The 25686-nt window shown below is 41.2% G+C and overlaps 2 protein-coding genes across 3 annotated transcripts; both read left to right on the top strand.

Moving 5' to 3' along the window:
* Nucleotides 1-1851: 1851 nt before the first annotated feature.
* On the top strand, nucleotides 1852-2778 carry LOC133024715 (cysteinyl leukotriene receptor 2). The gene has a single exon (XM_061091883.1). The coding sequence runs from the start codon at nucleotides 1852-1854 to the stop codon at nucleotides 2776-2778; it is 927 nt and encodes a 308-aa protein (XP_060947866.1).
* Nucleotides 2779-6629: 3851 nt separating this feature from the next.
* Nucleotides 6630-24945, top strand: magl (MAX dimerization protein MGA-like). Of its 2 annotated transcripts, none has more exons than XM_061091682.1 (22): nucleotides 6630-6760; nucleotides 8508-9688; nucleotides 11701-12154; nucleotides 12390-12486; nucleotides 12650-12763; nucleotides 12877-13002; nucleotides 14522-14635; nucleotides 14815-15172; nucleotides 16349-16535; nucleotides 16701-16935; nucleotides 17101-17276; nucleotides 17461-17602; nucleotides 17819-18039; nucleotides 18309-18539; nucleotides 18664-18898; nucleotides 19614-20248; nucleotides 20379-20476; nucleotides 20590-20635; nucleotides 20753-20902; nucleotides 21480-21591; nucleotides 21731-22303; nucleotides 22476-24945. In XM_061091682.1, the coding sequence occupies exons 2-22, from the start codon at nucleotides 8544-8546 to the stop codon at nucleotides 23369-23371; spliced, it is 6345 nt and encodes a 2114-aa protein (XP_060947665.1). In that variant the 5' UTR covers nucleotides 6630-6760; nucleotides 8508-8543; the 3' UTR covers nucleotides 23372-24945. The 2 variants fall into 2 exon arrangements, with proteins under 2 accessions (XP_060947665.1, XP_060947666.1); XM_061091683.1 differs by having other exon boundaries at nucleotides 17140-17276.
* The last annotated feature ends 741 nt before the right edge of the window (nucleotides 24946-25686 follow it).

A 25686-nucleotide genomic window follows, 5' to 3' on the forward strand; every position in this document is an offset into this window, starting at 1 on the left:
TCTTAATTGGCTTTACTGTTAGTAGAACTTTTTAAAAGCATTTTACGGTATCTCATTGTCAGCATATTTATTTGTTTTATTTGTCAAGTCTGAAGTTCTTAAAACTGCACTAACCTGTATGAAAGGAGCTCCACAGATAAAGTTTGTGTGTGTGATTGATTGATTGATTGATTGATTGATTGATTGATTGATTGATTGATTGATTGACCGATTGATATACTACAAAGTCTTTACCTGAAGAAATAATGCACTCAAAATGAAAGAATGAAAGACCACTCTCCATATAAAGTAAATAAGAAATTTGTAGTGAAATTCCATATAATCAATGAATAAATGCAGTGATTAATTTCAACATTTGCATCTGTGCGGTGTCAATACATCTCCAGTGATAAAATTATATTTCAATGTACAGATTCTAAATGTGCTTATTATTATGCATAAATAAAAATGTGTATATTTCCCAGCCAATAGATTTTTATAATCGAATCTGAGGACCAGACCTCGGGTATAAGGCCTCGGACTTCTTCTGTAACTTAAATTATAGATCAATGTAGATTCAGCGTGATGTCTGCTGAATATTTCCTTTGTCGAGAGCCAGAAAAATGGAAAAAATAAATAAGGTTTGCGTAGAGTTGGGGCTATTGTCTGACACCTTGGTTTGATGACTATTACTATTAAACTTGTACATGCCATTTGATCAGGTTTCTGATTGCTAATTATTGGATTGTAAAAAAAGAACTGAGCTGTCCAGGTTCATCGCGCAACACTCAGTTTAACCATAAACTGCCCATGTAGGGCTTATTCTTAATTACACATACACAAACAAAGACACACACACACAGTATACACACAGTGGGATTCACAATTAAGCTGAATCAGGATATGGGATGGTTGAAGAGAACAAATGCTAACTAGACAGTGGAAAAGAGGAAAATAGGCAAGCTGGAACATGAACTGGTTCTGTGTCAACAGCAGGGTCCACAAGCTTCTGTCACACACACACAAAGACAGACAGAAAGACAAAGACACACACGCGCACACACACACACACACACACACACACACACACACAAAGACAGACATATGGTCATCATACCCAGACACATTGTTTTCTTTTTTTCAATTCTGGACTTTATATTTTATCCCTAAAATAAGGAGATTAATGTTCTAATGATCTATCACACTGACTATATTTGGACAGATGAGCATTTTGTCTTCTCTCATATTCCATTGTATGTTTACCACCCCCCTCTAAAACAGGAACAGGAAGTTTAACCAGGACATCTGGTTAGAAACCCAATTTACCTGAGCTCTCTGTCCTCTCTTTCTCTCTCTCCTCTCTATAGAGCTTTGACATAATCCCTCAACTTTCCTAAAATATTGAAAGAAACATAAGAGTTAACATGCTTACAAATGGTTATTAGGTAGAGATGTTAAAAAAAACAAAAACATTTATTGGACATTGTGCATCATAACTCAAAGTGTAGCATGTTAATTAAACCATAAAAATTAGGTGGAGAACATTCGATAAATAATAAGTGTTGAAGGATATTCCTGTTCTCGCAGGAATTGTATTCTGTGATGTCAGACACAAAGCTGGTCTCAAGATGAGGCATCGAAAAGCTCAAAGGTAAAACTTTAATGAGTCCCACCCTTCAATGTTTCCAGCATCCTCTTGTTCTCCTTCTCTCTATAATGAGAGCAACCAATCACCAATCGAGTTTCTTGCCACCTTTCAGATCTTGATAACAAGGGTTTCTGGTCAGTGATGCAGCAAATCATAACCCTCTTGACTTCTACGACAACAACACAGAAGTGACTTTTGGGGGCGATCTAGCTCATTTTATAATAATGAGTGGATTTTCTGTCGACCTCCTCGGCTTGAGGATCTTCATTTCTTGCATAGGACTTGTGGGTAACGTATTTCTCATCCTCTCCATCCTTAAGAACAAGTTCTCCCGAGTGAAGTCCTTTGAGTTTTTTCTGCTGGGCCTGGCCACGGCCAACCTGGAGGAGATTGTCATCATGAACATCTACGACACTGTTTTTCTCGAGGGTTACTTCATCATCATGAGCACTTTGCCGTGTCGCATTCTCAAGTTCCTGACTTTGTTCGGGGAAATCAGCAGCATCCTCTTCACTGTCCTCATCAGCATCTTCCGCTACCAGAAGCTGCGAGACGCCAGCCTGAGGTCCAGTCTCCCGATCTGTCTGGACAGCATCAGGTCAGCGTGGTTGGTGAGCGGGGTTTGTGTGGCGCTCTCATTGCTGCTCAGTCTCCCCATTTTTTTCATAAACCTGCAAGGCTCTGCGGACAATACGACGAGAAACACAAGCAACTGCCCGCCAGACTTCTTTCAGTGTGGTAGACATTTCTGTCCCCTAATCAACCGCTTCTACAAATACCTGTTCATCCTGATGTGCAACCTGCTGCCTCTCATCATTGTCACAGGCACCGGCTGCCTCATCATCAAAGTGCTGCTGAACCAGAGGAAGCAGGTGACGTCCGTGACGAGCGTGAGCGTGTCGAGCCAGACCAGAAAGAAGGGTAAAGGTCCGGGGCGTCAGCGCAGCCTGATCGCTGTGCTGGCCGCTATGGGGTTGTTCCAAGTAGACTGGACTCTCTACCTGATCTTCCAGCTGGCTTTCTTCCCCGATGACCTTCCTTTTTGGGATGAAATGGAGTTCTTCATCTCAACTTCTTACACATCCATCAGTCCCTATATGTACGGGATAGGTAACAATCTGTTCTCTATCAAAAACCTTATGAGGAGGTGATGGAGAGCCCCTCTTCAGGTTAGAATGATCAGATTTTTTAACTACATATTTTTTTGGGGAATTGTAATATAACAAATGAAATAGGTTTTTAAGCTCTAGATTCAAATGTGTTTTATGATATATGATGATATATAGATTATTATATGCAAAAATTATGTTGGGTTGTTACATTATTTGCAAACCCTTTTTTCCGAGCTTTCGTGATGAAGTGATCTTTACTTCTTCATATTACAGCACACGGTTTTGTACCCTTAACAACATCACATATGAAATAAAAATGTTTGTTTTGGTGCAAATGTTTGTTTTTGCAATTGTAAGAGTAGTTTTCAGTTTGTAAGTTTTATTATTTGCTGTTTAAAGAGATTCTCGCAGCAGGAGTAGGACAAGAGAATCTCATGGGGTGAAAGTGTGACCTGAAATAATTACTAGTCGCTGCCAAGCTCTGATAAATACAGACTCACGAGCTGCCTTCGGTTTTTCACTGCACTTGTGAACATAACAGCTGTGATTGGAAATTAACATTACACTGTTGTGCACAAACCAACACGGCCTACGTTGCTTCTTCTCCCACTAAGAACCAGCAGATTCATAACTTGACCCGACACTTTCCATCATCTCCTACTGCGCTCTCACTGCCGTGTAAATACAGATTTTGAGGATAGGATTTGAAGCTGCGTGCATGGACGTGCGAATGAACTCTGAAGTGCTCAGCTCTTGACAACCTGTCCCATCCATTAACATTTTGTCATGTGACACGTCGCGTGCATTGACACCTTTGACCTGACAGTTAGCTCAGGAGAAAGTGTAGTAACTTAAAAAGACCACTGTTAAAATTATTAGGGTTCCATTTTATTCCTGAGGCTGGTTGTGATAAATGTATATACGTTTATAGAGATCTGGTTGATGGCAGGTTGATTGTAACACTCTGATATTATGAGGTCAGACACGTCTCCCTTATAAAAATACAATGAGTAGTATCTGGGTTTTAAACGCTTGGTGATTGATTAAATATGTTATATCTTTTCATGGTCATTTTAAACTTGGTTTGACAGTTGTGACAGAACTCACAAAGGTCAAACAAGGTCTGTGCACCATTTATTGTCTGTGCTGCCACTTGTGATTTTGAAATGTCTCTAAATAGTTATTGTTTGTTATGCAACAAAAATGACCAAGAAGAATAAAATCGATAGTGATAAACCTCAGACTTTACACAATAAGGTAAATTTTGTATAACCAATGCGCAACCAAAATAATTATTAATTTTGAATGTTCACAGCATTATAAGTGTATTTTAAATGTACATAGCTGTCTTGTTTTACAGCTGTGTGTGTGTGTGTGTGTGTGTGTGTGTGTGTGTGTGTGTGTGTGTGTGTGTGTGTGTGAGTGTGTGTGTGTGTGTGCGCGCGCACTTGTCAACCCCTGAGTTATTTTACAGTTTTTAAATTGTGTAGTGATGAATTTATGTTAATGTAGAACAAATAATCTGATCGTCGCTGCACATTTATGTGGAAATTGAAAAAGACTGTGCAGTGGACATTTGATTCATGCATATTTATGGAATTTTATGGGGGGGTTTTACCACTTGGGTGTTGTTTTGTGCAGAGTAAATATCTTTATATTCATTTATTTATTCTTTTCACACACAGTTTGTATGCAAAAGCGTTTCAAAGTCCACCCCCCCACGACGGAATACATCGTTTTTAAACTGTCACAGCAGAATAACCCCACAGGTGTGATTATAGTTTTACTCCGGGATGAAGTGAACATGAGGTGTTGTCAGGAACAGACTGCAGCGCGTCACCACGAGACGTCCACGTGGGTCACAACCGATGGGTTCATCCCCCCACACTTCCTTGTCGCGATAAGACTCCGCCTCGTTGGCATAAACATCACGTTACATTTGATATGGTCGTAATTTCGTGTTTTCATATGAAAACGCTGGATGTTAACACCACAGTGAACTCAACCGTTTCAGAACATGTAAGATACTTGTGTCTTTTAGAGGCACAAGCGAGGAACGACCCAGACGTCATTATCTCACGATGCTGCGTGTTGTCGAACACAACAGCTGACACGCAAGCTCTCCACATTTATTATCATTGTTTGCACCTTTCTCATGGAGGCATTGAATACATCGCAGCGCCCCCCCCCCCCCCTCTCCGCCCTCCACCTATCAGAACCACGGTGGACAGACACCTCCCTCAATCCAAAGTCACTACTGGCACCCAGACCAAAAACTGTAACATTTAGATATTTTTCATCGACTCCATCAGTTCGCTGATCCATTCGATTTGGTGAATCATCTGGCTATATGGATGGCTGGTTGCTATATTAATGTAAGACATAATATTTAGTGTGGGAAATACAGTTAATATATATATATATATATATATACGTTTTTTTTTTGTTTGTGTATTTTAAACACACTTGCCAACATAAAGTTAAGTTACGTCCAGCTGCCATTTAAAAGAATCATAAAAGTAAATTTAAGGCCACATAACTTAGCTAAGGATAGTTGATTGTATTGTTATTAATTAGATAAGCATGTTAGTATAATATTTAATATAAATCATATCCCTGTGTACATTATAACTAAATATTAAGGCTAAGCAGGACTTACAGAGTGTGTATTTTCTTATGTTGTACATACTTGGGTATAAAAAAAATAGGTTACTGAAACCCAGCAAATAGCCACCACCCAAAAATCGCTTTATGCTTCAACTTCCTGTTCATGTTCAGTGGGAATTCTTACACAGTGATAGAATAACTTTTAACCAGACCATCAATATTCAGCTAATTTATTCAGGCTAAGTGTTTGTATAAAATAATATTAAAAGGCTATATAACTTCGCGAATTGTTGTGTTTGTTTAGCCTGTAGGTGTTATATTTAACATGTAGCGTAAAGGTACTTTCGAGCATATTTAGGAAAAACAATAATCAATAAGCGTTTATTATCTTCTTTAGTAAAGACTGCGAAAAACGGCAATACTAAGGTGCCGACGGCATCCCAGTAAATAGCCACCACCCAACACCCACCATGGTATGACTTCCTGTTCCTGTTTGGGAAACTCTTACATGACAATAGATAACTTGGTTATTTATATTCAGGTTGTTTCTCTCGTTATTATGCGGCAGATGTTGGCACGCCAGAAAAGTTTGGGCCGATGTGCGATGTTATAAATTGTTTTAACCCAGCGACTGCCGCCATGTTTGCGTGAGTCGCTGAAGTTAAAGACAGTGGGACGTGTCCACGAAACACAGCGGTTATATATTTAAATTGCGCAGGTCAGAGTTGACGATCGGCCATGTGTCCGAGGAGAAAACACGTGGGCGACGTCGTCATTATTTTATTTACGAACCAAATTAACATGGGGGGGGGGGTGTTTTTGGCCGTTTTTACTCCGGACAGTGTCACGAGGAGAAAATAATCGTGCGTGAGGGAGCGTGACGATTGGCTGTGGGACCACGTGACGTCACGACCCGAGAGCACGGATGTGTGTGTAGCTGTGTGTGTGTGTCTGTGTGTGAGAGGGACCGAGAGGAGTGAGTGTGTGAGAGGTGGGGAACGGAGATGTGATCGTCAAAGGTGAAACAAGTGAAGAGGAAGAGTCTCAGGTGTGTGTACGTGTGTGAGTGTCAATATAACAACACGCACGCAAACTTGTTGTCCTCGCACGCACGGACTCCCGCTCTCCTGCTGGCGACCCGGGAATCGCGCGCGCCATCGAGGAGAGAGAGAGAGGTGGGGGGGTGCTGATCTACGTGCATGCGCTTTGACTCCTCCGCGTGCACGCTCGGTCGGTCGATACGAGCACACACACAGTGGCGTGGCTCTCGGCCTCCATTTGCCAGGTCGTGTTTCTGTTCGAGGGACCAGCGACGAGCCTCGGCACCACCGACGGGACGGGCAACAGTCAACACTCTTCCCCGGGAACCAGTCCCCGCCGCCGGCCACGAGGAGCACCGACCCCCGGTGGAAAGGTGAGAGGCGTCGGTGAAACCTGCAACTTTCCCCAACTTGCTGAGTGGAGGAGCGGACGGCCTTCCTCTCCTCTCCTCCCCGCCTCGCTGTTATTAGAGCGGGTGTGAAACAACTTCCACCACCGGCCCGGCTTCATGTTTGAATGGTTCACGTAGTTACCCGGAGAATAGTGGTGTGTTTGCGTTGTAAACACGCCGGGAGTAAGTCGCTCGGAGAGCTGGCTCGGCCGGTTAACACCTTCCCCTCGGAGCCCAGCATCTGGGTGTTGGTGTGACCGTGTGGGATGAACCGTGGGGCAGGGAGCAGGTTTCCTCGGTGGCACCTCCCGTCGTCGAGGTTCCTGAAGGTGGGAGCCCGAGCACAAGACGTGGTGTCGGTGCTGGTGTTATCTGTAGTTAGAGAAACACAGGCCCGGTGCGAGCGTTGGAGCCATGTCCTCAGCTGAGTGATCCCTGCCAGGCCATTGGTCAGTCACACCGAAGAGGTCTCGCAGCTCGCTCCAGGAAGACAAAGTCCAGCTCCCTCACACGGCCGAGATAAATGATCAAACTGAGAAATAGTCACACCCTAAAGTCACTTGTCTTTTTTAAAATGGAAGTAAAATCAGACACATGTCATCGAATTTTAAAACGTGCTTACCCAAGGAGGTAGTTACAGTTTTCTCCTCCAGGGGCTTAACCCTGACCAGATTTAATTTAAAGTCGAATATTTTTATTGTTATGTTATATATGCATATTCATAATCATTTCAACCTATCAACCTACTCTCGGTGTCATGCCACTACGGCTGGGAAATAAAACATTAATCTTCGCAATATCATTTTCCCTAATAACAATATCACAACAGCCTAAATATTGTTATATATTGTACATAATGTATAACAATATTATCTTATTCATCTAGCACTTTTCAAAACAAAGTTACACAACTGAATACAAACAACAACAAAAAACATAAAAGAATAACAAAAACACTCATAAAAGAAACATAAGACATAAATGTAAGCAAAAGAAAGAAGCCTACTCATAGTGTCATGCCACACAAGGGCTCGGCGATACAACAATATCAATAATTATTGCAATTATTTTTTCCCCCTACGTATCCATCAATGTGTGAACAAGTCTCCACCAGCTCTACATAGGATGAGTGATCCCCCCCCCCCTTGTAAATAAATGATCATTCCTCCATTAGCAGCTAATTTATTTTTCAGGAGGCTATGGTCTGATCCTAAACTCGCTCTGAAATGGTTTGATTCTCCATGGGACTCTTATTTGACATAAAGAGCTCTTCTATGAATCATGCAGATCAGATATCTCGAAACTTGTCCCGGATGCCTTTTTTATTTCACAGTCATACAGCTAGTAACCACAGAAACCAAGAGTCAGATGCCCACCAAATGTGTACAATATAGAAACAAGGCTTTGATATTGACTGTCTTGTTTCTTGGGTTGATATTTAGAGTAGTGCTGCACATTGTACGTGGTACTAATTGCTGATCATTGTTTGCATTTGTTGATTAATCATTAGCAGCTTTGTCTCTCTGCCACTGTTTGCTCTTATTGATTGAGCTCTAATTGCTTCTCTTAATTTCTGTTGTCATTATTTAAAACAACATTTTTTGTCTTGGATTTCTATGCTCTGTCTTGTCGGAGTGTGTTAATATCTCTGTAATATATGTTGTACCTTCGGAGCGCCACTCTACTAAATGAATAACATTATTATTCTTGCATCTTTTTTTTACGTTAGGTATTCAATGAAGTGGAATAACAATATCCGTTGGTGATGCCGGCGACAGACTCTGAGCTCACGTCCATGGAGGACCCCCCTGTGGAGGATGAGAAGGGGGGCCTGGCTGACGTCCCTCCATCAGCTACTCCTGATGCCATCCTTGTTTCACCTCCTTTTCCTACCACTATGATACATTTCACTGGTGAGACTGAGATGGAGAACAGAGCCGTGTCCATGGCGAGTCATGACTGCAGCTCGGCTCTCTCCTCACCTGCTGAAGCTAGCCCAGCCAAGTCTGCACTAACATCATCGAACACCCATGAAGGGACTGTTGAAACCAGCCCACCTACCTCAAACATAGCATCAGCCTCAGACTCTTTAGAATGCTCAGGGACAAATCTTGACAACATCCCAGACTCATTACCGTTGTCCCAGTGGCCATCCAGCCCGTTTGGCAGTGCAGAACAAAAGCAGGATTTTCCTACGGTTCTAACTTTCAAAGGTGTCACTGTCTCTCTGGATAATAACAGCGTGTGGAAGCAGTTTAACAGCTGTGGAACTGAGATGATTCTCACAAAACAAGGACGACGCATGTTTCCGTACTGCCGCTATCGTCTGGCTGGCTTAGATCCTGAGGGCCACTACACTCTGGTCCTGTCCCTGGTTCCGTCTGACCAGTACAAATACCGCTGGAACAGATCCCAGTGGGAGAGCACTGCAGCAGCTGAAAACCAGACCCAGGGTCTGATCCGAGCCTTTGCCCACCATTACGCAACCAGCAAAGGCTCGGTGTGGATGGGCGGCCCGGTTTCTTTCTACAAGCTCAAACTGACCAATAATTTCCAAGACCAGGACGGTCACATAATCCTACACTCCATGCATCGCTACATTCCAAGGCTACATGTGATACCTGTCCCAGAAGGAGTCACAACCACACCCGATAATCCTGTGTTTGTGGGGCCGGAAAGCATGACCTTCACCTTTCCACAAACTGAATTCATGGCTGTGACGACTTACCAGAACTTTCGGATCACGCAGCTGAAAATTAACCATAACCCGTTTGCAAAAGGCTTCAGGGAGGACGGACACAACCCTCGTCTAGTCCGGGTCGGCGCAGAGGCTCAATCTATGGTAAAGATAGAAGCTCAGTTCAACGTGTTGGAGCCAAATGAAAGCAAAGAGGAGGCTGTGGATCTGAGGTAAGTTGCTGTTGTCCTGTCTGATTTGGTCACTTTGTAACTCATATTCCTCTTACAACGGTAGTTGACAAATAAGGGTGAAACAGTATTTTTTTAATAAAGTTCTAATAAGGATTACAGTTGTATGAAATTATAATGTTCAAATGCTGCATTTTTTTAAACTGCTAGTGTTCCGTGGATTTTTTGTATAATTTCATTGCGGCGTGACTGGCCGTCACACCACAGGACATTTTCATCATTTTGAGTCATTGCTATACAAGACTGACCTTAGCTATTATGCTAACTGAATAATAACACAGTTTAACCTTAATATGTTTAATTAAATAAAAAAATAAAAAAACGTACAATTTTTTTTAAAACAAATTTTTAACTACTGTCTGACAGAGAGTGAAATTTATGAAATTAATCAGAGGTTAACAGTCACCTTTCAACATACACAGTACATTCCAACATCTGGGGGGGGTTCCTGGTAGTGGAATAAACTAAGTGCCCCTATAGTTGTCCATGTAACTGCCGTTTCAAAAATCTGATTTTCCATGTCACGCCACGGGACAGCATTTGTGTTACGAAAGTTATTTTGCTGTAAATACTAATATACTAGTTTTGTGCATATTAAAACCTAATATTAATTAAGTCATTATATACAATATAATGCCAAGGCAGTTATTACCTGCTCCAGATAATTCTGGTTTATTTTGTTAATATGTAAGTTTAATGCTTCACCTATGTTACGGTCACACCGCAGGACATTTTGCGTATTCACCTTAAAATATAATCAAAACATAACAGATATTTCATACAAAATCATAAGTTTAAAACAAAGAACCATAATATGCATCACATCCATGTGTTGCTTAAGTGGTTGAATGCATCTAAATAAACATTAACACTTAATTACAGAAAAATCATGCGTCATGTCATCCACCCACAAACCATTCGACAGTTTGCTTAGTCAGGCCAATTAATGTGAGTTGTTATTATCAACTGAAAACAGGTTCAGTGCGCTTCAATCTGGATTGTTTTTTTATTGTTATGTTGGTGTTGAACACACATACTGACTCACTGCTTTTAAGTTATTATAACTACAGTATTAACTCAGTAAATCAACCCCAATTACATGTTTCAATAAATAATTAGGGGGGAATTCTGGCAGTACAGAAACAATCAAATTTACAGAATGTTGACAACTTTAAAAAGTGAAGTATTTTCTAAGACCAACCACTCAATTGAGCTAGCACCTGTTACACAATCTTCACTAAAACAAAAAAATGTATGTATTCATAATAATAATATATCCTAAACCAGTATTTATTGTGATCCAGTTGCTTTACTTTGCCCTTCCAGATAGAAGCAATTTGCGCTGCACTGGCTGCTGGTTTCAGACCTTTATAGGTGGAGTTTGCATCTTTTTTTTGTTTAGACATTTTCCCTACCAACAACAAGCTACCTGACTCTTAAAACACAACTGACATACCTACTTGATTTAAAATGGGTATCCACTGTACTGCTTCCCTTCTGGTGTCTTGATAGACACATAAATTCATGTCAGATTATTCAGGGAATTTAGACACTAACAATATCGTTTTTTTCTCCATTGTGCATTCCGTGCCCGACTGGAAGCTTCGTTTGTATTGGAGTGTTAGTCACAGCTTGCTTGAGAGCTCTCCAAGCTGTGTGCTGCCCTATAAGCAAGCAATGAAAATGTCCTTGTGCTATTGAGAAGAATGGGTTTCAGAGTGCAGCAATAGATATAAGATCCAATTCAGACTGTGTTATGGTTACATGTATTAGCATTTAAGCCTTTTACTCAAGTATATGGACATGTATACATATGCACGTATAAAGTATAAATGAAATGTGTGCCAACTAAACTACTGGAATTAGCTTGTCTAAATAGCTCCAACCCATGTATTACAACTAAAAAATGTTTTTTATTGAAATCATCATTAAATCTTTTAAACTGCTTCATGTTTACTATCAATAAACAATATTACCTTCAATGTATCTTACAGCACAACGAATCGTGTCGTCCCTGCTTCGGTCTCAAATGTGCCTCCGACTCGGCTGGTCCTGAAGCCCATAATGTCGACATCTTCTAATAAGAACCAACAATTTGTCCACTGCTTACGAGGCAAGCATGCTCTTGGTGAGCTTGTGCTTGTCGAACAGCAACCACTTGTGGAATCCGTGGAGGAAAACCTCGATGACATTGCAACCCCTAAGTTGCAGCACAGCCTCGAAGCAATATCCACGACTCCCACTACCTCAACGTCTACCCCGGAGTCATTGCCGAGGACCCGCAAGAGAAGGAAGAAGACAAACACACATTGGGTGACCCGGGGAAAAGAGTTGAGGGCTACAGCTACCAGCTCTTCCAAGGTCGCCCACAGCCCGTCACTGACTGTCGCTTTGCAACCAGAGCTGGACAATGTCGAGGGCCTGTTGTTTGTGTCATTCAACTCAAAGGTAAAACCACCATAAATGACTAGCAAAGAATGCTCGTCAAATATTAGCAGAGTTCTTATGATTTATTTAATATAATCCAGGTGTGGTTCCTCATCCAGTGAACAAATGAGCTTGTTGACTTTTCTGTGAAGCTGCACACATTTCTGAAATGACATTTTGTTTATCTTTAGCAGAAGGACTATGAGTGGTCTGTGGTTTAAGTTCTGTAAATGTCTTTTTTTTTTTGATTTCACAGGAAGCTCTTGATGTTCACATCAGGAACAAGCCATCCGAAAGCACAGCACCAGTATCTCCAGTTTCCCCAACGACTCAGGAGCCACTGAAGCAAACAGGTGAACATAAAGAAATTGTTGTTTCTTCACATGTTTTGATCTGTATTTGAACCTTTATTATACTGTTACAACCTAGTTTTATTTTACTCGACTAACAGTGAAGCAAATGTTGTGCTTATGTTGTGATTTGTAAACATTTCTCTTGTGTGTGTGTGTGTTTCAGAGGAGCTGACCCCAGCGACTGATGAGGAGAAGATCGTTCAAAAGGAGGACGTCCTGCTGCAGGACCTCAGAGTTTTCAAACACAGACAGGTCATCCATCCTGTGCTGCAGGAAGGTGAGTTCATACAAACACACACAATCATCCCAGTGGTTGACCAGGATTTTACCAAATAAAATAATGTTATTATTTTCTGCCTCCTTTCTGGCTCCTTTCTGTCCTTTTTATAGTTGGGTTGAAGCTGAGCTCTCTTAACTCGACCAAGTCTGTTGACCTGCAGTATGTGGGAGTTCATCTGCCTCTTCCTCCAGCGGATCGACCAGAACTTGAAAACTCCACTGCGCTCTCTCTCTGTGGTAAGTTGGACAGATTTTGGTCTGTTTGCAAACTTTATATATGGTATATTGTCATTGTACACACAATTTGTGCCAGTGTTGCCATAATAAGAAATTGAGTAAAGCAAGTAAACCCCAAGATTTAACTTTAACATGTGTAATAAAAGAGAATATAGGATCATAGACCCTTAATCAAGCAGCCTCGGGCTCAACTTCCTGAATAGTGTTGCACCGCAAGTCTTCAATTATACTCCTTGTTGGGTGTGCACACAGACAGCAGCAGACTCCACAGACATGAAGTTGTTCTTATCATACTTCTTCCTTGTCCACTTGGAAGAGCGTGTGTGTTGTTGGTGCCCATAAGGCATAGTTGTGCCAAGTTGTGTCCAATGGTCACCCGTTTCAAGGGGAAAGAATTAGGAATGAGGTTAAAAGTCATAGTTTCTCTGTCCAATTTGCTTATAGCCTGTCAATAATGTCAGCTGAAACTTTCAATGTTAGTTATCCAATCATATCAAATGTTTTCAGTTTGTGTAAGGACTTTATGAACATTTTCAGCACATTTGTAGATGAATTATCATCTGAATCTGAATTCTCCACAAACTTTGATATAAAAACCTGATACTTTAAGTTCTGAAACATCTAATTAAATGTTTTTTAATAAGTTAAGTGTAGTGACTGTGCAGGTGTGTCTTGTTTGTACTTGTTTGCTCTGTTTCCACCCTTGACATAAAGATAGTCAAGAGATTTTTTATGATTTGTAGACACAACCGATCAGAGTGTAATCTGATGTCCACACAAAGCCTTGCAATGTGATGACAAAATGTATGTCATGGTGAACCTTGCAGGCCTTTGCTTACGTATTTGCAGATGCAGAAAAAATAACTCTAGCTTAAGAACAGGGTCATTGCTCAGAAGCCAACTTCATCGGAACAGAGATAATGGTGATTACAAATATGAGATTAGAGCCGTGTATGACTGAAACAGAAGCTCAAGAAGTTTAAGAAAATAGCCTAGAAATAGTTTTGAAGTTGAATGTCTGTGTTGCAAGCACACCAGACCGAAATACGAAAACAAACAAGTCCGGAGGGTCTGGCTCTGTGTGGTTCCCAGGACACCTCCGCTTTGTTCTCATTGGATCGAAGTGTTACATTGATCAATGGACTAGATTTATCCCATTAAGACCTAAGGTGCTGAAACAAACGCACCCTTAAACCTAAGTCATTATTAAGTATTCACAGTGTTATTTACACACATCCCCTGATAATTATACATTAATACAATAAAACAGAGGCAGTGGTTATTCGTAGTTCCAATCTTGTTCCCTTGTCACAGTTTTTTCTATCAAGGATTGCGGCTCAACTTTAGCATTTTCAGGATTTTAATTTCTGTCAATTAACACATTGTATTCTGAAATAATGAGAATAACTGTAGAGAAATCTGTTGCCTAAGTAGCACTTAAACCCCACACTGTGAAGTTTTTTTCATTAGTGTGCTTTGTCCTTTAACTGAAGACTTACACAGAATATTTGCTTCACAGAGAAAGGACTACCCTTCATCTCCAGGACAGGGAAGACAAGTGACGTGACAAAAATAAAAGGATGGAAAAACAAGTTCATAAAAAACAACAAAGAATCATCTTTTCACAGTGATGGTGAGGCTTGTTCACCTTGTTGTAGTATCTTCTGTGTCCCTTTTATCATTCAGTGGGATTAGTATAGTCATTGTAATTACTAAAAGATTAACTGAACTGAAACCAGCTGAATATATTAGTGTCTGAATCATTATTCCCCGTTGATAAATTAAAGTCTCTTTATTCTTCCTCTCCAAAAGGATTACAAAAGAACCTATCTGCCTTCTGCAGCGACATGTTGGATGAGTACTTGGAAAGCGAAGCTAAGCAAATCAGTGAGCGGGCTGCTGCCTTCTCCATGTACCCAGAGGACTCAGTGGCCTATCAGGTGCCCGCTAAAGGCTCCAGCTACGTGAAGACCCTGGACAGCATGCTCAAGCATCGGAAGCCTGCTCCCAACAAACCCTGCCCGCTCTCCCACAAACCCCCCCTCTACTCTGCCGTGAGGTCATCGGCTCCTCCTCTTCCAAGCCCTGCCAAACCTGTTCAAGCCAAATCTCCGTCCACACCGTCAGATGCTGCAAAGGCTGCTTCTGGGTCTAGTGCTGTTTCACACAGGTACGCAAGAACGTGTTAGTCTACGGTTTTATTTTATTTTATTTCAGTGCTGAAAATTGGCACACTGTTGTAAAACTATGAATGAGACCAATGTGGAACTGATAACCGAGTCCTTGACTCCTTGGTCAAAATTGATCTCAATTCACTTGGCTTGGCCGTGGATGCTGTTTGCGAGATTAGGTTGTGTATCGAGGGGTTATTTCCTAGTCTGCTACTTCATATTATCTTAAATTATGGAGTGTAAGTATTTCTGTGACCCTTTTTATATCTGTCGTACTTGACATAGATGTTACATTTCATTCATTACGGTCTATAAAAAGGTCCTATATTTAACTTGTTGAAACCTTGGGCTTCTGAGATGCAGTTCTTTCATTTACTTGTGCATTGCCTGTTCTAAACCTGCCTGTTTGGAATGGACTTTTACCTCAACCTTTGGCAATGCTGGTTGCTGCTTTCTTTCTGAAATTGTAAACCTGCCCTGCAGTTATAGAGCTGCAGTCTACAGAAACCAAAACAGCGCCACCGCTTCTGCATAAAGAGCTGTTCACCTTTTGATTCAAAGTTTGGTGATGCTTCACTCAGTTCACAGAACCGTAAACTTGCGTTGATGAGTCCTAGCAACCGCTGCTACAGAGTGCTGGTTGCCTGTTTAATCAAATTTAATTAACGTTCAACATATCAGCTCTATTAAAGGGATAGTTTACCAAAACATTTAAATTCACTAATCTACTCACCACTTTGCCGATGGAGGGATGGGTGAAGTGTTTGAGTCTACTGAACACTTCTTGAGTCTCAGGGGTATACTTTGTTGAAGCTGAGTCCAATACAACTGAAGTGACTGGTGATACACACTTCAGACGTAATAAAACAACATAAAAATCATAACACACGCCTGCATACTGCTCGTGTGGTGTCCTATTCGACTTGAAACGGCGTCCCCTAAGCCCCCCCAAGTCCTTTACAACAAACATATGTATTGACCTAACAAAAAGTGAATAAGATAGAACCGTTCTTGTAATGGCCATTTACAGTTTCACAGCTTTTATCAAATGTGTTTAGTCTTAAATTTTTAGTAAGAGTAACTCCTGAGCTTATTTCTTGCTTAGCCCACTTGTCTTCCTTGTAGAGTATGTCTGTGTTTGTAGAACAATGTTAACATGCTTTCTCTCTCTTCAGATCATCTACACACCAGCCAGCGAGATTTAGGCAGAACAAGGGTGTAACACAAAGACCGGGGAGCTTACTCAAGTTTGAGGTCAAACTGTTGCAAATGGAGGCTGGAGCCCTGAACAAGGGTCTGAGAAGAACGCAGCTGACTCCAGACAGGCTGAATGTGGCTCTGTCTGTAATCCTGACAAAACAGGTATATGAAATACTGTGTTTGTACAATAATTTGATACCAATGACGGGCTGTGTCTCTTATGATGTATTTTTTGTGTCATGTAAAAAGTCATTCTTGTTTTTGTAATGTAAAATCTAAATCAGAGATTAAGAGGTGTTGTCTGTCTTCTCCTTTCCTTTCAATCAGATGCATTTTTCGGGCCAGAAGGAACCTTTAGATCCACAGTCTAAAGACACCAGACCAGAATGTAGTCAGGAGTTCTGCAGACTGGGCTGTGTGTGTTCCAGTCTGCAGAATCTGAACAGAGGTCCTCTCCACTGCCGCCGGCCTGAATGCATGTTTGGTTGTGCCTGCTTAAAACGCAAGATCACCAAGCACATTTCTGCTGGGGAGAGGGAACCAGAGATCCAACCCGTTTACTGTAAGATTTTGTATATCATTAATGTATTTTCATTCTGACCCCTAAATGGTTGTTTCAATATGTATGGCTTTTGATTTATTTGGACGTCTGTTCTCATTCTGCTCAGTTTGGTGGCAACCCTCAGTAACTCACAAGTGTTAACCACATGCTTTTGTCCTTTCTCAGCTATGACTAATACGCAACATGTGGTTCAACCTTGCCCAGGCTCCCACCCTCATAAACTGTGGAAACGCGACATTAGTGATGAGGATGCAGAGCCGCTCTTCGTCCCTGAAAGTCCTCAGTATTTTGTCCGTGCAAAGAACGTGAAACACAGCAGTGCATCTCGTATAAAACAGCAGGTAAATTATAAAAGTAATTTTTTTATTGGATTTAATTGAAGCTTTTCCAAATGTTTGTACTAAAAGCTCTTGATTTATTCATTAGATTCTTGTAAATATTGCTATGTATTTACTGTAAGTTTTATATAAAAAAGTCTGTGCCCTTTTCGTTTTTTAAAATTTATTGGAATTTGTATTATTTCAGATTGGAGAGGAGGACAAAGAGCCAGAGTATAAATACTGGGATGGCATGGCATGTGCTCGTGTCAGAGAGTTTAAAAGCAGAAAACACAAGACAACCACTGACAACCCACAGAGATACCATGCAAGTACTGTAAAGAAAACAGGTAAAGAAATGTACATGGGCGAATTAAAACATAATATAATCATGTTTGTTATACCACAGACAATAAGACTACATTTTCTTAAATCCTTATCTTGTTGTTTTGTGTTTTCTTACTCTTTGAAAATAGTGTTTCCTTTGTGTTGGCTGGATGTACCCAACTATATGATACTGAATATATCTGCTGTTATACATAACCATATCTCCTTATGTCCCTCAGGGAAGACAGGTCAGGAAACCACAGAAAATGAACGAAAGAAGCAGATCCAGATCCAGTCATCATGTCAGTGGAAAAAGGACCACAAAATGGTCCTAGGAGCTTTATGTCGGCGCATGAGTGAGCAAAGGTTGTCTCAGAGTTTCCGCATCGGACCATACCTCATCAGCCCACTCACCAAGATCTCCATGCCAACTGACAGTGGCCCGAATGTCATCTACAGGGTAGGATTCCAATTAGTAATCTATTGGTTTTAAGAATTATACAGAAGTAATGGTTGGGATGTTTTTTTACTTAAACTGACAGGCTTACAGCTTTGATTTCTTAGCTATTTGCATGACCATTTAAAAGAACAGCAGGTACACCAAAATAGACCAGCTTCTACATATTGTAAGCCCTCAGTGGTCGTTTCTAAGTAGTGTTTTAACCTTGTTTCATTACTTAGATGTATATATATATAGTTTATATAATTCTCCTACTTTACTTCTTGTAGGTGCACATAAGTGAACCATCAAAAGCCAGTGATAATGAGGAGGATGAACGTGAAGATAGCGATGAGGAAATGCTTGTTGATGGGGAAACCAACACAGAGGAGGATGACGGCCTCAGTGAAGAGTTGGAGATGCAGGTTGGAGTCACGCCTTTCCTCGGTGGAGTTTTACCTGCAGGCAATCTAAAAGCCAGGACCAAACCTGCTGGCAGCCAACCATCTGCACTTATACAGGTTAGCCTCAAGGAAAAACACCTTTTAACTTGTATTTAAGACTGACGGTGGTGATAATGATTGGGTGTAAAGTATGTACTTGTAATTGTTAAGATTAACATTATATATATATATATCTTTGCAGGTGAATGGCAAATCTTACAATCAGGCCAGACTACTGCTGGGAAGTATGGGATCTCTACATCCAGCTAACCGCCTTGCAGCATACGTGACAGGCAGACTTAATGCTCCCGCTGACATTTCTCGTAAAAACTCTCAGAAGCCTAGAACTCTGCATCGGAAAGCCACAGACACTGAAGTGCCTCAAACTATGACTGCAAGGAGAACCACACAGATGAAGATTGCAGTACAATCATTAGGTAAGATCGTCTCTGTTGTTACTCGTTAGCACACACACATTGTTGAAACTATATAGATGACAGCCCCCTAGTGACTAGTTGCATTCAATCCCTGCTTCATTCATGTTAGTAGATGTGACCTGGGTCAAACTGACAAAGTCAAAAGTATACGTCAAATACATTTTTCCCCAGAGTTAGTGCCTGTCATTTTATGTTGTTCTTAGTGTTTAATTTTTCATATAGCTGATAAGTTTAGTTTTAATTAGTTATTTGATGCTATAAAAACGGGGTGAAACTTAATGATAGCTGAGACTGACTCGCGATTGGTTGAGTGTGTGTATCGGCTTGACTGCAGCTCCACACCAGGATCCCTACTGCACAGCCTTTGGCTCCAAATGATGTCAAAAGCACAAGATGGCAGCACCAGTATCTGATATACATTTTAGGATCAAATAAATGAACACAAATCTTTGTCTGTGTTCTGTGCATTTTAATCATGATATATCTGTTACAAGTACAATAAACAGGCTGAGATAAAAGCTGCATTGTAGTTATATCAGCATTAATTAAACATTGCTGCCAATTCACAATATTAGAAAATCCAAGGACGGACCTTCATGATATTCGTTGGCCATAATTTTTCTTTAAGGATTGACATTCTTTGAATGTCTCTAATCAAGCAGGATCATTATTTCTTCGTCTCACTGCTCTGCCTCGCATTTTTCTGTTCCTTCAGTTCCGTTGCATCTCGACTCCTGGAGAAAAAGATCCACCACCTTCCCACAGCATTCACAAAACTCATCCAACGTTATCCCTGTCAAGCAGTTCATGTCAAGCCACCTCAGCTCAGTCAGTCACGTCCAGAACAGCTCCAAGTCTTCGCCGGTCTCTCTCAGCGTCTCCCCCGCCCTGAAAAGCCCCAGCTTCCTTGATCAGAGTGGGACTTATTCTTTCAGGATCTGCCCTCCAGCCAATGAGAGCACCAGAGGCCAGAATCCACCAGGAGTGGTCTTGCCTGGGGGCTTCACCCTCATTGACCTCCCAAGGCCTGGATCTAATGAGGCTACACAACCATCACAAACTGTAAAGACTTCAAACATGACCGCTGCTAAAAATATAACTCCCCCACAACAAGATGGCTTGTTTAATAATAGACAATTACTTAGTTGGGATGCAAACTGGCTCGGTTTGGACACTTTCTCAAGTAGTACATCATTAGAGCCTTGCTCCTCCTCTGACCTGGTATGTGGTGAAAAGATGTCTCCAGATTATGACGCCAACAGGAGACGGTTGGAATCAAACATGGATTACACCTCAGAACGCCTAAGCTCTGAAGACTCGGACTATTGTTGGGAGGGAGACGACGAAGACGTATGTTAAAGAAATATTTATTATATAGCGTAAATTGGTTTTGAAATGTAAAATGTGAATTATATGAACTTAAGAAAAACATCAACCTGTAGTCACAGCTTAAACAACATTGTGAATGTTGTTTCTTCAGGAGGAGCTATTGGACATTGAGACAGTAGAGGAAGTAAGACAACAAATAGCCATCGGACAAATGAAGGAGGCTGCTATGAAAACATTACAGGACTCATGGTAAGAATATGTGTGCTTGTGAATGAAAAGATATATAAAGAAGTGTGTTAAGTTTGAATTGTACTCTTAAGAGGTTTTGAAGATTTTTTTTTAATTCTTTTCTGCGATTCCAGTCTCTTCCAGTCCAGTCTTGTACCTGAAACGGAACCCAGCACCCAGGTACTCGCAACCGACCATTTCTAAAATCACTTTTCCATGACTTTTTAAGTGAAGGGTCGTGTTGGTTTTGCAAGTGTTGCTCATTATCTCTGCTGTCTCTGCTGTCACTCCCCCCAGGAAGAACGGATCAAAAGGAAGCAAAAGAGCCACACGGTGCTAGAAAGGCTGAGACGCTCTGATCAGCGGATCCTCTTTGACAAGCTCCAGACCATCCTTTGTGGTGACCTCGTTGGCATCAAGCCCCCCAGACTCCACCTTCTCTCAATGGTCAGTTCCACAATATCCTCACCAATTATGGTGGCCGACAAACATGGAGAATAAAAGCACTTTTATATTAGCTGTGTATCCCCCCCTTCCCCCCGAGTGTACCATTGAAAATGACCCAATGATCCTACCTTCTCGTTACTTGCTGACATAAACTCTAATTTGTTATTTTCAAGGGGAAAACAATCTCCAACATTTTATATAAATAACATTTTCAAAAGTCAGTTAAAGACAGTTATTTGGGACGACTCTAGAAATACAGTCACGTAAGTTAATACTTTCTAAATTTTACGTTATGTGTTGTGATTTGGGGACAGAAACAGATTCATCGAAGTCCTCCAAAGTGCACAAGATGTTTGTGCTTCAATGTGTTTTGGAAACAAGTAATAGAGAATAAGAATACGGGATCGTTTTACACCACATTCCAAATAACTATGCATGTTGTAGATTTGTGCTTGGCTGCCCACACAAACTGCAAATAAACAAATTTACAAATGCATAATTGTAGTCTGACAGGATAATCCATTCACAGCGCTGTTACCATCTTCACTGTCTTTTCTGGGGGGTTCTGTGTTTGCAGGCCGTGAAGGAAATCCAAGACTTAGCTGAGAAGTCCCAGTTCCTCGAGGAGAAGAAGAGATATTTGGCTCAGTTACAGTCAGACTATCTGAATAAGCTCTCCATTTTGTCTGGTATGTACAGTTTTTGTTCCTGCAAGTTGACATTTTAAATATAAATAAAATGCAGCCGTTCATGTTAAGTTGTGTGTGTGTGTGTATTTTGGCTGCCTTCACTGAAACTTGTTTCATGTGAAATGTCACCATTTTTTAGGCAAGTCCGAGAATCTGATCAAACACAAGCTGAGAGACATCTGCAATAGGCATAAAATGAGAGAGAAGGCGAAGAAATGGAGTCCATTCTTTTCCCAGCTCCTCCAGTCCAGAGCTGCTTTTCTGCAAAACGCAGCCTCCAAGTCCCAGCGCATGCCCCTGTTACATTGTGACTTCATCACAACTCAATCTGAGGTGCAGCCACACAAAACTGCTGCCCCAACAAATGCACAACCCCTGTTGAGCCCAACCCAATCCATTGAAAACCTTCCCAAACCCGTGTCCACACCACTGCCTCATCCTCAGGCTGCGTCCACGCCTGCCAAGGCTGACCTCACCGCACTCTTATCCCAGGGAGAGACTCGGAAAAAGCCTGGAGCTCTAGCCAAGGGTACTGTGCCTAATTTACAGTCTCAGGTCCCGGCAGGTAAAGACATCCCTCCAACCACTGCAACCCCTGTAACTAAATCACCCAAACCCAAAAAGGCCTTCAATGGTCGTTTACGGTCCGTTCCACTTCCTCTGATTCGCTCTAATACCAGCAGACTCATACTTCCCTCATCCATGAAGCCAAGTAAGTTCTTGCATTGCGTAAGAAATCCATGAAACACTTTGTATACTGGTTTTTGAAGAGTGCTGTATAAATACAGTTTATTAGTATTATTATTAGTTATTCAGGTCTTATGTTTCTTTTAAATTTCCAATTATCATTTGATTAAATGCATATTTTGTTTATCTTCTCACAGCTTCTCCAGGCTTCTTTACTCTCATGCTAATGGAGGCAAAGCTGAAGACAGGAGTGAATGGGATTAGCACTTTAGCTGGTATGCCGTCTGATGTGGAATCCAACAACCAGGAGAAGAGCCTGTCTTCATCCAACCCAGCCTCGGCCTCAGAGAGCAGCCATGCTCTGGAGGAAACGACTACATCATTAAACTCCGATCCAAAGTCTCCATGTAAACTCAATCCCATGTTTGAGTTCACCCTCCGTAACAAATCCATTATCATCCCTTCAGTGGCTGTGCAGGACAACCAGAAGGGGGGCACAGTGGAAGGTTTGAGCAAAACACTGCCAGCTGCTCCCTTTAGATTAAACTGTATGCAAGAGTTTTATGATGCTAAATCTAAATCTAAATCCAAACCTCTTGAAATATTACGCCGCAGAGGCAGGCCTCCAAAGAACTGCGTCGCTGCCCAACCGTTCCCTGTGGTAGACGAGACCAGGAAACCAGTCAGTGACAGTGCAACAGCTCCTCTGGTCGAAGAAAGACAAGGTAAAAAGGTTTCTTTGGGATTGACCAAGAAACGAGCAGCGGTCCGCCCAGCAGTGGCCAGTGATGCAGCAGGCAGTCCTGTCCCGGTGAAAAGAGGCAGAGGACGGCCTCCGAAGCAGAGGGACCCGGTAGAGATGTGGCTTCCGGCTGGACAGAGGAGAACAGGTGTTTCTAAATCCAACGAGGACAGCCCTGTCAGACTGTCAAACCTTTTTAGAGGCCATGATACCAATACTGCCTCACTAGGCGGGCAAAACGCATCACGGCCGTTAACACGTGGTGCTTTAGGAAAGGACCTCCCCAGTGCCAAGAGACGTTCGTGGATCGATTTAGAGAAAGAGCTGGAACTCGAGCTGGAATCTGAGTAGTTCCCTTAACTCCCTGCCGCTACAATAACCAACGCACACGATTATTTAACCTCAGTCTCACACTGGAACCACATCCCTCTCTGAGGCAGACACGCCTGTCTGACCGTCATCCTCCGAGTCTTACACATGTAGAGGGGGCTTGTCTTTAAAGCCTCACCAAACGTGCCTGTGTTTAAATCCAAAGGACCAGAGACCAACACTAGATGCTGCTCTTTTCTGTACGAGTCAGCACACAACTCAGTGGACCTCCTTCATACTGTAGAGACGGGGCTGTTTATACGGTGGCCGAGACGTCTCACACTAGCACATTTACGGAAAACACAAATGCAAGGGCCACAGCACAACTGCCAAAAAAACTATCACCACAGTTTGAGCGATGACGGATATTGACAATGAAATGAGCAGAGTTGTTGTTCCTGAAAACCTAGTCAAGCCTGCTTAAAATGTGAAGCTTGTCTATGTGAGGTGTTACTTGAGCCTCCATAAAATGAATTATGCACCTGTACCGTAACGCCTCAAATAGACAGGCATCTAATTTAAGTGGCGACTGGTTTGTGTGTGTTTCAATGAATTGACGACAGTAAGTAATGCTTGTTTCATTGTCAGCATAGGTTGTCACTCGCTTCCGCCGTGGTTGTGTTTCCAATGTGTGGTTTTTCTTGCTGTGTGGAGGCTTTTGCAGTGTTTTTTGTTAATTGTATGAGAAGTCTCGCCCATTTTCGTTTGCTGGTATAAAGAAGAGAAAGCATTACGTGACCTGCTGAATGTATGAATGAAATTTAGTTTTGATATTTTCTTTGGTAAATTTCCTCTTTAATTGACGCTGACTCTCATGTTTATTTCTTTTCAAAAACAATACTAAGATAAATTCAGATTGTTTTTGTTGAAGTCATTTATAACTAATCTGTCATATGCAAATGAATATTAAGCCGTACAGATGACATTAATTAATCTTCAGCCTTCCAGTGTGAATTAAATGTCTGTTTCCTGAATAGAATTAGACAATCCACTGTGTCATTAACTATGTGAAACCTAAATGTTAATAGGTTTTTTTATTTTTGTTAAGAGCTAGTCTAATGCGTATTTCCTCATTAGAATTCCTTCTTTGTCACCAACAGTGAAAATCATCTGTAGGAGCACTTTATGGTTCTTTTAGTATATCTGACTTGTATTGATCTTTATTTGGGGATTTAGTTCAATAATACATAAACCTGAGGTGTCACAAGCAATCAAGAGGCGGTTTGCCCTGTAACTGTAAAAACAACCTGTACATAATGTATTTCTTTTTTTAATCACTATATCTTTCCTAAGAGGGATTTTGGAAACACTGGTTGTCCTAATTCTTGTGAGTTATAAGTTGAAAATGTGAAAAGTCATGTGGCCTTTTGAAATTAATAAAAAGTATATGCATTTATCACGGCACACTTCAATCTGTCAATGTTTTGAGACAGAATTGATATACCCTTTGTGAATGGGGATCGAACACTTTTCCTCTAGAACAAACACAACTGGTCGGAGAATCTACTCATTGTTTTTAAAAAGATCATTAAAAGACACTGAATTTAAATTGGGAATTTTGTTTTCTGTTTAATTAATTTTACACTTAGTTATCGTCCAAGAGCAACAAGAACACACTCGTTCAGTAGACCCAATCAGTTCAATGTACTTTGTTTTTTTTGCGTAAATCATTGCCTCTGAAATTAAAGCACCTTGTTAAACGGTGAAAGGGACAGATTTGTAATCTCAGTGGGAGTAGCCAGATTAAATGGAGACAAATAATATGGCATGTCGTCACTGCGTGGAGGGGGCGTGGTCTGTTTTGACAGGAAGCCAAGTGGAGGGAGCACGTGGCCTGAGCAAACACTTGAAATCTCTGGGAATCACCTCAAACTGATAATATTTAAGCAACGTTACGATCTGACTGCTGGATGATAATGAAGCGCCCGAGACACTTGGCACACATTACTGTGCTGGCTGTCTTTTTATGGCTCTGTCTGATTTTATTGCATATGAATTAGATGAAGTGTCTGTGTCTCTACTGAGAGCTTGTTCTATATTACTGTATTAACTCATTTTAAAATAGATTTATATACGGCTTATTCTATTATTTGAATATAATTAGATTCTGTAATGGTAATTTTAGTTCTTGCTTCTATTAAATAATAATTATGATTGTATTATTGAACTATGCACAAGATGGATCAGTTACCTATAATCAATCAGCTTAGAACACAAAGAGCAGTGGTGCCTCAACATCCGCCAATCAGCGCAGAGAGTCCACAGTCTCCGCTTAATCCTATTAAATCAATTAGTAC

The sequence above is a fragment of the Limanda limanda genome, chromosome 18, assembly GCF_963576545.1.
Source record: "Limanda limanda chromosome 18, fLimLim1.1, whole genome shotgun sequence".
NCBI classification, from domain to species: domain Eukaryota; kingdom Metazoa; phylum Chordata; class Actinopteri; order Pleuronectiformes; family Pleuronectidae; genus Limanda; species Limanda limanda.

Excerpts from the sequence above, each read along its gene's own strand:
- magl (XM_061091682.1), top strand. The coding sequence starts at position 8,544 with ATGCCGGCGACAGACTCTGAGCTCACGTCCATGGAGGACCCCCCTGTG. Across the intron at positions 12,155-12,389 it reads TTGTGTCATTCAACTCAAAG|GAAGCTCTTGATGTTCACAT; the intron begins GTAAAACCACCA and ends TTGATTTCACAG. Across the intron at positions 22,304-22,475 it reads TCCCTCATCCATGAAGCCAA|CTTCTCCAGGCTTCTTTACT; the intron begins GTAAGTTCTTGC and ends ATCTTCTCACAG.
- LOC133024715 (XM_061091883.1), top strand. The coding sequence starts at position 1,852 with ATGAGTGGATTTTCTGTCGACCTCCTCGGCTTGAGGATCTTCATTTCT.